This window comes from Girardinichthys multiradiatus, chromosome 6 (genome assembly GCF_021462225.1).
Source record: "Girardinichthys multiradiatus isolate DD_20200921_A chromosome 6, DD_fGirMul_XY1, whole genome shotgun sequence".
NCBI classification, from domain to species: domain Eukaryota; kingdom Metazoa; phylum Chordata; class Actinopteri; order Cyprinodontiformes; family Goodeidae; genus Girardinichthys; species Girardinichthys multiradiatus.
The window spans coordinates 336,472-350,000 of NC_061799.1; the positions used below are offsets into that span (position 1 = coordinate 336,472).

Sequence of the window (13,529 nt, forward strand, 5' to 3'; positions counted from 1 at the left end):
TCTCCCCAAGGGAAAGGATATTTGGTCACTCTGAAATAACTGTTGGTGTTGCTGCACGTATGATTCTCTGTCCTGTTTGCCTCTACACTGTTAACTGCTGGAGACACTAGCGCCCCCATGTGGCTCATAATAGAGCTAAAGAATGGATGGATGGTATGTGATGGGATGTCAATTTGTAGAGTACAAGGGGATTTTGTACATCAGGTCAGAATTTAGTCAGCTTCGCTAACATCATGCATCACCTGTGTCTAATTACCTGCTGTTGGTAGGCTACATTGACTCTGCTACTACCTTCATACCCTCTCAGAACCTGAACTTCACAGGGTTCAGGAAGATCCTGAAGAAGCATGACAAGATCTTGGAAACCTCAAAGGGGGCCGATTGGAGGGTGGCCCATGTTGAGGTGGCTCCATTTTATACATGCAAGAAGATCACTCAGCTCATCTCTGAGACTGAGGTAAATTACACACACACACAGTCATGTCGATCTATTGTTATGAGGACGTTGCATTGACTTCAATTAGTTTTCCATTGATTTCTATGCCCTAACCCTAACCTAAACTCAGTTGAGACCTTAGCCCTAAACCTAAGCATTAACCCAGTTGTCATTGTGAGGACCTGGCAAAATGTCCTCATAATTCTGAATTGTCCACACAACATAGGTCACCTGTCAAGTTATGGTCCTCATAATGCTAGCTATACATAAGCACACACACAGCTTGGGTTTTTCTATCCCTATGGGGACTTTGCATTGACTTCCATTCAGTTTTTATTCAGTTATTATGGCCTCACCCTAACCATTACTAGTACATACCAAACACTAAACCCACTTACTTCATAACTTAGTCCTAACCCTATCCCCTGACCCAACAAAAGTATTTTCCCCTATGGGGACCAGGCTTTGTTCCCTACAAAAAGCAGTGAGTCCTCACGGTGTGGTGTATTTTCAGAAGATGGGCCTCATTATGTAACACACACACACACAAAGAGTTAAACAGATGTGTAGATAGTCGTGTCTAAGAGAAGCCTAAAAGAATTACACTCTTGTGTGTTCTTCTTTGCTCATTAGGCATTGGTCACAACAGAGCTGGAAGGTGGCGACCGGCAGAAGGCCATGAAGAGGCTGAGGGTTCCTCCACTTGGAGCTGCACAAGTCAGTCACACACTTTGCCTTCCCTATTAACAAGAAGCCTCTTCTTTTGCTCCAAGTTATTCTGTAAATAAGACAATTAGATGGCTCCTGTTGACTTTCACTGTCGCCAATAATTGTTATTTTATGGTATCATATAATGCAGTGGTGCTTTTCATACAATGAACCACCTCAGTAAAGCAAAGGCAACACCATAATAACCCATTATGTCATTTAAAAAAACCGTAAAGGAAACATTGTTAACCATCGGCTCCGTATGTGTCTGGGGAAAGCCATTTTGTCTTCATAAAAACAGAAGGGCTCCCTGAGGTCCAAAACTCCAGTGGTAGAGGTGGACATTTCTCATCTCCACATGCCTCTAAATTCCTGCCATGTATTTAGGACATAGTAATACTAGCTGCAATGATCCACAAAGACTAATGTTCTTTTGGCTGTTTGGGCTTGGTAGCTTTACATCACAGCTTACAATGGTTAACTTTATCTAATAAATAGCTGAAACCAAATGTTTTTCTGAGAAAAAGAACCACCAGTGGTACTTGTTCCACTTTCGACATCATGTTTGTGAAAACGAATCAACACTAGTTTATGTTATGTCATTTCCCATTTAAGACATATATGTATTAATGCTCCATAAAATATCAGTATGCTGAACAAAATCATGTTTTATTTACTACTTCAGAAATGGTAATCCACTGCTATGTCTCAGACCGAGTTCGTAAGGATTAGGTAATGATGGAAAAGAAACACAGAGTTGGTTAATTATCACCCATCGGTTAGTAGACCCAAGAACTTGACCTCAGACTGAAACTGTTGTTCAAAGTTCACTTGGAATAAACTTAAGGGTTTATCTGTATGAAGACTTTTCAAAGCTCATGTGGCCCCTGCTCCATACTGTATTCACCCGATCTTATTTAATTCTAATTGAGTCGGTAGTTCTGCTTCCTGTTTTGTGATGTGTGATAATGTGAGGAATCTGTCTGTTTACAGCCTGCTCCAGCTTGGACTACCTTCAGAGTTGGACTTTACTGTGGAGTATTCCTTGTCTTGATTGTCACTGTTGTCATTACAGGTATTACTAACACATGCATTTCTGCACATGTAGTCATACAAAAATGTTTACAGTGGAAAACTGACTCAGTTTTTACTTCCTGGAATTTGATATTGCCCACAAGCTTGAATTAAATTCTCGTACTCGTCGTCTTCCGCTTATCCGGGACCGGGTCGCGGGGGCAGCAGACTCAGCAGAGACGCCCAGTCGTCCCTTTCTCCAGACACCTCCTCCAGTTCCTCCAGGGGGAGCCCAAGGTGTTCCCAGGCCAGCCGAGAGACATAGTCCCTCCACCTTGTCCTGGGCCATCCCCTGGGCCTCCTCCCGGTGGGACGTGCCTGGAACACCTCCCAAGAAAGGCGTTCAAGAGGCATCCGGTATAAATGCCCGAGCCACCTCAACTGGCTCCTCTCGATGTGGAGGAGCAGCGGCTCTACTCCGAGCTCCTCACCCTATCTCTAAGGGAGTGCCCGGCCACCCTACGGAGGAAGCTCATTTCAGCCGCTTGTATCCAGGATCTTGTTCTTTCGGTCATGACCCTAAGTTCATGGCCATAGGTGAGGGTAGGAACATAGACCAACTGGTAAATTGAGAGCTTTGCTTTTCGGCTCAGCTCTCTCTTCACCACAACGGACCGGCACATTACTGCAGCCGCACCGATCCGTCTGTCGATCTCCCGCTCCATTCTTCCCTCACTCGTGAACAAGACCCCAAGATACTTGAACTCCTCCACTTGAAGCAGGAACTTCCCTCCAACCTGAAGAGGACAAGCTACCCTTTTCCAGTCGAGTACCATGGCCTCGGACTTGGAGGAGCTGATCTTCATCCCAGCCGCTTCACACTCTGCTGCGAACCGCCACAGTGCATGCTGTAGGTCTTGGCTAGATGGGGCCAGCAGGACCACGTCATCTGCAAAAAGAAGAGATGAAATCCACTGGTCCCCAAACCAGACCCCCTCCGGCCCTTGGCTGCGTCTAGAAATCCTGTCCATAAAAGTTATGAACAGGACCGGTGACAAAGGGCAGCCCTGCTGGAGTCCAACATGCACCGGGAACAGGTCCGACTTAGTGCCGGCAATGCGGACCAAACTCCTGCTCCGCTCGTACAGGGACCGGATGGCCCCTAATAAAGGGCCCCCAATTCCATACTCCTGGAGCACCCCCCACAGGGCATCACGAGGGACACAGTCGAATGCCTTCTCCAGGTCCACAAAACACATGTGAACCGGTTGGGCAAACTCCCATGAACCCTCGAGCACCCTGTAGAGGGTATAGAGCTGGTCCAGTGTTCCACGGCTGGGACGAAAACCACACTGCTCCTCCTGAAGCCGAGGTTCAACTATCAGCCGGACTCTCCTCTCCAATACCCTGGCGTAGGCCTTACCAGGGAGGCTGAGGAGTGTGATCCCCCGGTAGTTGGAACACACCCTCCGGTCACCCTTCTTATGAAGGGGGACCACCACCCCAGTCTGCCAGTCCAGAGGCACTGTCCCCGACCGCCACGCAATGTTGAAGAGGCGTGTCAACCATGACAGCCCTACAACATCCAGAGACTTGAGGTACTCAGGGCGGATCTCATCCACCCCCAAGCCTTGCCACCGTGGAGCTTTTTAACCACCTCGGTGACTTCAGCCTGGGTGATGAAAGAGTCCAACCCCGAGTCCCCAGCCTTTGTTTCCACCAGGGAATGCGTGATGGCAGGATTGAGAAGATCCTCGAAGTACTCCTTCCACCGCCCGATAATGTCCCCAGTCGAGGTCAGCAGTCTCCCACCCCCACTATAAACAGTGTTGGCGAAGCACTGCTTCCCCCTCCTGAGGCGCCGGAAGGTTTGCCAGAATCGCTTCGAGGCCAACCGGTAGTCCTTCTCCATGGCCTCACCGAACTCCTCCCAGGCCCGAGTTTTTGCCTCTGCCACCGCCCGGGCTGCAGCATGCTTGGCCTCACGGTACCCGTCAGCCGCCTCAGGAGTCCCACAAGCCAACCACAGCCGATAGGACTCCTTCTTCAGCTTGACAGCATCCTTTACTGCCGGTGTCCACCACCGGGTTCTGGGATTGCTGCTGTGACAGGCACCGCAGACCTTACGGCCGCAGCTACGGGCAGCAGCATCGACAATAGATGCGGAGAACATGGTCCACTCGGACTCTATGTCTCCAACATCCCCCGGGATCTGGTCAAAGCTCTCCCGGAGGTGAGAGTTGAATACATCCCTGGCCGAGGCCTCCACCAGGCGTTCCCAGCAGACCCTCACTATGCGCTTGGGCCTGCCAAGTCTGTCCGGCTTTCTCCTCCTCCAGCGGATCCAACTCACCACCAGGTGGTGATCAGTGGACAGCTCAGCCCCTCTCTTCACCCGAGTGTCCAAAACATGCGGCCGAAGGTCTGATGATACGACAACAAAGTCAATCATTGACTTCCTGCCTAGGGTGTCCTGGTGCCAAGTGCCCTGATGGACACCCTTATGTTTGACCATGGTGTTCATTATGGACAATCCGTGACTAGCACAGAAGTCCAATAACAAAACACCGCATGGATTCAGATCAGGGAGGCCATTCCTCCCAATCACGCCTCTCCAGGTGTCACTGTCATTTCCCACGTGGGCGTTGAAGTCCCCCAGCAGAATAATGGAGTCCCCAGGAGGGGCACTATCCAGCACCCCCGACAGGGACGCCAAGAAGGCCGGGTACTCCGCACTACTGCTCGGCCCGTAGGCTGAAATGATAGTCAGAGACCTCTCCCCAACCCGAAGGTGCAGGGATACGACCCTCTCATCCAATGGGGTAAACCCCAACACGAGACGGCTGAGCTGGGGGGCAACAAGAAAACCCACACCAGCCCGCCGCCTCTCCCCGTGGGCCACTCCAGAGTAGAACAGAGTCCAACCCCTCTCAAGGAGATGGGTTCCAGAGCCCACGCTGTGCGTGGAGGCGAGCCCGACTATTTGTAGTCGATATCTCTCGACCTCCCGCACAAGCTCAGGCTCCTTCCCCCCCAGCGAGGTGACATTCCACGTCCCTAGAGCCAGCCTAAGCATCCGGGGATCGGGCCACTGAGGTCTCCACCTTCGTCCGCCACCCAATCCTCTTTGCACCGGTCCCTCACGGTTCCCCTGCAGGTGGTGTGCCCACTGGGGGATGGTCTTGTGTCTCTCGTTCGGGCTTGGCCCGGCCGGGTCCCGCGAGGAGCAACCCGGCCACCAGGCGCTCTCCGACAAGTCTCGACCCCAGGCCTGGCTCCAGGGTGGGACCCCGGCTCCGCCGTACCGGGCGACGTCACGTGCCTTGATATTTTGTTCTTCATGAGGGGTTCTCATGGAAACGACAAACTACAGTTTGTGAATTAAATTCTGTTATTTTTAATATAGGTCACATTGTTGCTTCAGGGAACACATGAATCACTGCATCTGATAAATAAATTTTCTGGCTCATATTGCCCACTGTAGACCTGCACATTAGCTAGCTTGAGTTTGGAGAAAAGCCTTAGAAATCTTTACAGCTCTATGTGTAACATCTAAATATTCAAATCATTCATTTATCAGCTGTGATCAATAATTGTGGTGGGTTGTGATCAGTTTCTTGCATCCTACCTGCTGCTAAATCTACATTAAGCAGATATAAGGACAACTTATTATAAAGAAGAGGCAAAACTCCGTGTAATGTTTGACTTTCCTCTGGGTCACTGTGGGTCATGCAGATATTCATATAACTGCTGCTTCTCCAATCTGCCAATTTAATCTGTTCACAAAGGAATTGGGCAGCTTGTGAATGTTACTCTTTACTGCTTTTTACAAATAAACATCCTAATGATATCTACACTAAACAAAAATATAAATGCAACATTTTTGTCATTGCTGTCATTTTTCTTGAGCTGAACCCAAATATCTAAGACTTTTATAGACACAAAGGCCTGTTTCTCTCACATATTGTTCACACATCTGTCTAAATCTGTGTTAATAATCACCTCTGCTTTGTCCAGATAATCCATCCTCCTCACAGGTGTGGTGCATAAAGATGCTGATTAGACAGCCTGATTAAAGCACAGGTGTGGAGCTTAACTGTATTGAGGGGTCTGAAAACAGTATCTGGTGGGACCACCATTTGCCTCATGTAGTGCAACACATCTCCTTCACATAGAGTTGATCAGGTTGTTGATTGTGGCCTGTCGAATGTTGGTCCACTCCTCTTCATTTGCTGTGTGAAGTTGCTGAACATGGTGTCGTATACACCGGTCCAGAGCATCTCAAACCTGCTCAATGTGTCTGGTGAGGGATGGGATGTTTTCAGCTTTCAGGAATTCTGTACAGATTGTTGCAACATGGGGTCTTGCATTATCATGCCACAATATGAAGTGATGGTTGTGGCTGAATGCCACAACAATGGGTCTGAGGATCTCTTCACAGTATCTCTGTCAATTTAAAATGCTCTCAATAAAATGTACCTGTGTTTGTTGTATATAACATACACCTGCCCGTACATAACCCCACCTCCATCATGGGTCACTTGATCCACAACGATGACCTCAGTGAACTGCTCACCCACAGGACACCATACATACTGTCTGCCATCTGTCCTGTACAGTGAACGCCATGATTTATCTCTGAAGAGAACATCTCTCCAAAGTGCCAGGCGCCATTGAATGTGAGCACTTTCCTGTTGGAAACGACAAACTGCAGTTAGGTAGAAACCCTCATGGAGGAAGACAGGTATGCAGATGAGCTTCTCTGAAACGGTTTCTGACAGTTTGTGCAATAATTCTTTGGTTATCCAAACTTATTGTTGCAGCAGCTGTCAGGGGGGCTGGTCTCATCTTGAATATGAAGATGCTGGATGTGGAGGTCCTGGGCTGGTGTGGCTAAACGTGGTCTGTGGTTCTGAGCCCAGTTGGATGTACTGCCAAATTCTCTGAAACGTCTTTAGAGACGGCCTATGGGAGAGAAATGAAGCTTCAATTCACAGGCAACAGCTCTGGTGGATATTCCTGCAGTCAGCATGCCAACTGCATGCTCCCTCAAAACCTGTGACATCTGTGGCATTGTGCTGTGTGGTAAACCCACACATTTTAGAGTGACCTTCTATTGTGGCCAGCCTTAGGCACACCTGTACAGTAATTATGCTGTCTAATCAGCATCTTGATATGCCACACCTATGAAGTGGATGGATTATCTATGCAAAGAAGAAGTACTCACTATCACTGATTTGTGGATTATTTGAGAGGAACGGGTGTTTTGTGTCCATAAAAAAGGTCTTAGATCCTTGGTTGCAGCTCATGAAAAGTGCCCGTTTATTCTTTATTTTTTTGTGTATAAAGCCATAACCTAAACATATTAATAAAGAAGGACCGTTGTGATCAGGTGTTGTTTTTCCCTAAAATGGTCTTAGTCATTTCATAATAGGCATTTGTTGACATTAAATCTCATTCATTGTCTTTATTTAACTTCACAGAATAGAATAGAAATATCCGTTATTGTTCCTCAATAGGGAAATTAAGGTATTCCAGCAGCAAAGTGAAAGGCATACAGATTCACACAACACAGATTCAAAGAAATGTGCAACTGAGTAGGACAATTAAAAATGTACAAAAAGTGCATTTATATTTAGCATCGAACAACAACAGACTATTTCCAAGAAAAAACAGTGCACATAAAAGCGGTAATGTAAATACTTATTGATTATTATTAATAATATCAGTGCCATACCAATGCTTTAAAACTGTATAGGTTTAAAAGGCTGCAAAATACAAAACGTTTCATTAGTATTACACTTACCTACCAATAATGTTATAGATGCTGTTTCTTGATATAAATGGATTTTTTCTTAAAGGAAAGAAAATGCAGCTAGAGTGGAACTAGAACAAAAAATAAAAGACTTTAAAACAACTAATGCTACATTCAAGGAGAAAATCCATAAAAAAAAATAAGAAAACTAAAACTAGAACTTAATGAAACACAAGAGGCAAGAAAACAATTCCAAATACGAGATTGCAGTTGGTGAAGTTTGATCATTATGATACATCTAGCAAACGTCTTGAAAAACTATTGAAAGGAATAAAGAAAATATCATTTTTTATCTTCATTTATAAGTGACATTAGCTACCAATATCATTTGTAAATTAAGATCTTAAAATCATCTGCAACGCTTGAAAAGATAACCCCTCTTATTATACATTCTGACCAGGCTAGGTTTATTAAAAATGACTATTCTGTATTCAATACACGAAATAGACTAATATTTCTAATAGGCTATTTTCCCTTCCCTCCATTGTTCGCTATATTCATAGCCCTAACCTTAACCCACTGGGGGCTGCAGTTTTTCTAAGCAACTATTTATGGAATTGAAACATCTAATAGAATCCATAATATTAGTTTATAGGCTGATGATGTGTTGCTCTTTTTGTAAATTGCAAACCCCTATCTAAGAGAGACGATGATCCTAATAAAAGGTTTTTAACGGTTTCAGATTACTCTATTAATTGGAACAAATAAAATGCCCTTCCTATTTCCTGTCATATTTATCTATTTCCAACCATTCCTTTACAGATTAGGTACCTGGACATCAGAATGTCTAACAGGCTGAATGAGCTGACACATTTAAATTATATCCCATTATTTAAGTTAATAGAAGACGACCTCACGCGGTGGAAAACGCTCCCTTTCTCACTCATGGCAAAAGTATCTGCAATGAAACCCCCCCTAAAATAAACTATATCTTCTCTATGATCCCAGTTAAACTATTGCAGACTTGGTTCAAAAACATTGTTGCATTTTTATAGACATCTAATCCTCCAGGCAAAAGTTTAAAAACTTCACAAAAGGCTAAACGTTTAGGAGCATTGGAACTTCCAAACTTTTATCAACATTACCTGGCACATGGAGCAAAATATGGAGCAAAATGGATTTGGAAAATCCAGCAGACAGTCTATGGATAGAAAATTTACAACTGCTATGTAAGGAAATCTGTATCTCAGATATTCTATTTATTAGCCCTTTAATTAAGCAGCATAGTTTTTTTAAAAAGCATCAGCACATCTCTGCCTGGTGGGAATGTCTCAGAATGAATAGGTCTTCAATTCTCCCATGCAGATGAAGACCCATTTGGAACAATCCAGACATTCTGCAAAACAAAAGGGCTCCTAACTTTTCCACCTGGAGCAGTAAAGAAATAAATCATTTCTAGGGCATATTTGGTGAAAAAGATTTCTTACCAATCAATGTTTTAGAAGATTTATATGGCATTGATAAAAATACATTCTTTTAATAGAACAAACTAAAATCTATAATCCAGTCCACATTTAATATTACATGTAGTAGCATTGCCCAGTATATATGTGTGTGAAGCACAAGCAAAAAATGAACTTGCCTAAAGTACTGTGCTACTAAAAGGATGAAGCTATCTGTCACAACAGAACCACAGATGTTTGGCAAATATGTCATCATTTTGGTAGCAAGTGTAGGAATTGTACCGTCATTGTATAGTTATTAAAATCACCTTAAATGTATTTCTGATGGGAACAGCCATCTCTGTTTTAAGTCTTTCAGTAATAATGTGTGACATCATCTTTTGTCTTCTGCTGTTGTGTCACTCTGTCACCTATCAAACCGTTTCTCCCAATAGGAGCAGTGATGATCCACAGTTCTGATGTCTGGCCTATGGTCAGGATCTACAGAGGAGGCTTCCTATTAATAGAGTTTCTCTTCCTGTTAGGTACCGACACACAAACACACTATCACAGCATGAAACACTTCTAAAATCATGTGAATACAAATGGCTGCACCACGCCCATCATACTAATGAAAATAGCTTCCTTTGAGTTTGCGGATCTCATTCAGTTAGGGTTTTTATGGCTGAATTCCTTGTTGCACTCAGTATGCTGTATTCACTGATTGGAAAACGACTGTGCTTTTAAGTTCCTGAATGGTAACTCAGTGGTTGGGGCCAGTCAATTTGAAAAAAAGACAATGATTAAAAAACCTTCAATGCATCCTTCATCGTAAACATTTAGATGGCCTTTTTGTACAGTTTAGCTGAAAGGCGCTACATGGATGTAGATCGTCAGTCATCCAGGACATATCGATCCTAAGTGTTTGAACAGAAGCTAGACCCACTTGTTTTGTTGTGTCCTAAAAATGTTTCACCTCCAGTCTGAAAATAACTCAAGGTGGCTTTCAGATGAAAGGTGAAATGTCTTCAAAAAACAACTTAACAAGTCCTGCTGCCTCCTCTTTAACCACTTAGGTTCTCCAGAGAGAGTGGACCAAGCAGCAGTAGTAAAGCTTTGAATCTGTCCTGGGAGTCACTTTTTACCTCAACCTGTCTAAAAATATCTTCTCTGTATCTCTCTACTCTTTAATATTCCTATTTGACAAAGCTAAAGAAGTAATGTTGAAGCATTTCAGGAACATGTGTTTGGCCATAACAAGGTGGTTAAAAGGCAGTAAACGCATGTAGAAAGTTTTCAGAACTTGAGCGTGGGTCTCTGGTCAGTAATCCCTGCAAATCATTTTATGCTGCTTTTCCTTTTTCTCTGTATGTCTGTTAGAAAAATTGGTTTATGATAAATGATCAATGAATACTTTAAATTGAGTATGCGGTTGCTAGCGCTACACAAAATGTCCCATGGCAGAGGACAATGTAAAATGCTCTAGCAGTTAGCTGATATATCCCAAGCGTCATGAGTTCACCCTCTGCATGGTGATGTGTTTGTCATGGAGCCTTGTGGATGGAGGCTTTCCTTTGATACTCATACCTGCACAGCTAATATTGGCCAAGGTACTGAAGATCACAAGGAGTCCTGGAAGCACAGATAAATACCAAACAGGAGTGAGGAAAAAGAAAAATGTGGATTTAGCTCATTCAGAAGATTTTCTAATATTGTGCAGCCCTACTGGTTTGTGATGATAAGAACTCCTGCAGGTCTGTTTTTATCTCGTCCAGCTGAAGCACAACAGATCTCTGGTCATTCAGTCAGCATGGAAACAATGTGTGTGATTCAATCTGGTTCACCTGAGGAAGATATTATTAAAGTTGTCTTATTTGGTAGCATTGCTCCCCAGGCAAAACATTATGACCCACTCTGAGATTTAAAGGCTGAACTGAAGTTTCAGGTTTTTTATTTTACAGGAAGGGATTCCTTGCTTCCAGGAGAGCAGTATAGACCTTCAGTAATATAAGAAGTTGCTGTAATATATTAAAACAAAAGGAAATAGGCTTAACTTGATTGCCTTCTATTTTTGACCTTTTCCTTTTCTCATTTTTCAGGGATCAACACCTACGGCTGGAGGCAGGCAGGAGTTAATCATGTCCTCATATTTGAACTCAATCCCAGAAATAACCTGTCCCACCAACATCTGTTTGAGGTCAAAGCTCTCTCTCTCTCCCACACACACACATGCACACACACACATCATAACATAACATGGTCTCTAAATAATAGAACAAAGTCAGTGTCTGTATTAATGGGTTGATGAAGTGAATTCCTGGCTGTGTCTATAGGTTTCAGGCTGTATGTTTTGGAACGTTCAGGTAATCTGAACTAACCGAACCAATCTTTGTGTGTCGTTGCAGATTGCAGGCCTGTTGGGGGTGCTGTGGTGCGTCAGCTTGCTGTCGTGTCTCTTTTATGACAGCATCTTCGTACCGATGCAGGCCAACCCTCTGGCTCTTTATGGATTCTTCCTCCTGTTTCTTATCAACCCCTTGAAGACCTGTTACTACAAGTCACGTTTCTGGTTGCTCAAACTGCTGGTAAGGGCTCTTAATCAGAATAACATATCTTTGTATTTAATAGCTATCTGGACGTAAATTGTTCATTTTATGGGTAATGTTTAATTTTTGAAATTCCATGACGGTTGCTTTACTTATTGCTTTTCTTTTCTCCAGTATTTTTCAAATAATATGTCCGTATACAAGCGGTCTAATCTTGGTGTCATAGAAATAGTCTTGATTCTTTAAATGCCAAATGCCCTCCAGCAGGCTGTGTGCTGCTCCCTACAACTTTGCTGTGTACAGAAATGCTCAACTGTATTTATTAGACAGGTCAATCTTGGAATTAATAATACATTCTGTTTTTGAAAATGCATGTCACTGTTTTATTTATACAGGGCCTTGCAGAGTTATTAATATCCCTTGAAATGTTCGCATTTTGTCACATTACAAAGCAAATATACATTTCAAGCGCATTTAGAGCAGGTTGGTGAAAACGTTAATCCATACCATCTATTGAAAATGGATAGCATAACTGTTTGTGTTGGATGAAGTTACATAAAATCTCTACGTTGGCTGTATTGTACAATGGAACTGAAAAGTGTTTCAGAAATATTCGCAGTGTTTGCTGGTGACTGGGGATGGGACCACTTAATTAGAAAGAACAGCTAAAGTCTTAATTGTCCAACTCCAGAGGTGTTGATTCAAAGCTGAAGATGCTGGACATCTTAAAGATATGGAATGTTTCCACGAAAACTGGACTTCTAGGAATGACTGTGTCATTGTCCTGTCTGCCTTTCTCCACAGTTCAGGGTGGTGACCGCTCCGTTTCATCATGTTGGATTTGCAGACTTCTGGCTGGCTGATCAGTTAAACTCTCTGGTGGTGGTTCTGATGGATCTTGAGTACATGATCTGTTTCTACAGTTGTGAGCTGGACTGGACAGAACACAAGGGGCTTTTCATCAAAACAAGTGAGATTTATAGAAATGTCTCTTGGTGATTACCTTTCAAAGCTGGAAAAGTAGATGACTAACATGTGATGAATGTCTTTCTTTTCAGACATAAGTATGTGTAATACCTACTCCTACGGTGTTCGGGCAGTGATCAAGTGTCTTCCTGCATGGTTCCGATTTGCCCAGTGTCTTCGACGTTATCGGGACTCCAAGCGGGCCTTTCCTCATTTGGTTAATGCTGGGAAGTACTCCACTTCCTTCTTTGTCGTCACCTTCTCAGCCCTGTACAGCACACACAAAGGTAGACCTGTGACCCCAATGCTCTAAGCCTAATAAAGTTTCCATCAGTTTTAAGTATTATATTTTAGCCCAAATTCCTACTGAAATACAATGTTCCTACAGTCTGAAGAAACTAGAATTGAATTTTTAATTTGAAAAAATATGGAAAAAAAGAAATAGAGTATAAGCATTTATTTCTATTTCCAGACCTTATTCCCTGTCCAATATTTGAATATTTAATTCATCCTTCTGTCTGTACGTTGATCCAGCCAAAACATTGTTTATCCATCCATCCATCCACGCATCCATCCACACATCCATCCATCCACGCATCCATCCATCCACGCATCCATCCACGCATCCATCCACGCATCCATCCATCCATCCATCCACACAT

General features: G+C 43.6%; 1 protein-coding gene across 1 annotated transcript in view; it reads left to right on the forward strand.

Annotated features, from left to right (window-relative positions):
* Positions 1 to 13,529, forward strand: part of LOC124870707 (xenotropic and polytropic retrovirus receptor 1 homolog) — a 71,215-nt gene that overhangs the window by 51,584 nt on the left and 6,102 nt on the right. The window contains exons 5-12 of the mRNA XM_047369537.1: positions 308 to 457; positions 1,070 to 1,153; positions 2,138 to 2,219; positions 9,811 to 9,900; positions 11,455 to 11,552; positions 11,761 to 11,940; positions 12,706 to 12,871; positions 12,960 to 13,154. Coding sequence (XP_047225493.1) covers positions 308 to 457; positions 1,070 to 1,153; positions 2,138 to 2,219; positions 9,811 to 9,900; positions 11,455 to 11,552; positions 11,761 to 11,940; positions 12,706 to 12,871; positions 12,960 to 13,154 — 1,045 coding nt within the window. The remainder of the gene's footprint in view (positions 1 to 307; positions 458 to 1,069; positions 1,154 to 2,137; positions 2,220 to 9,810; positions 9,901 to 11,454; positions 11,553 to 11,760; positions 11,941 to 12,705; positions 12,872 to 12,959; positions 13,155 to 13,529) is intronic.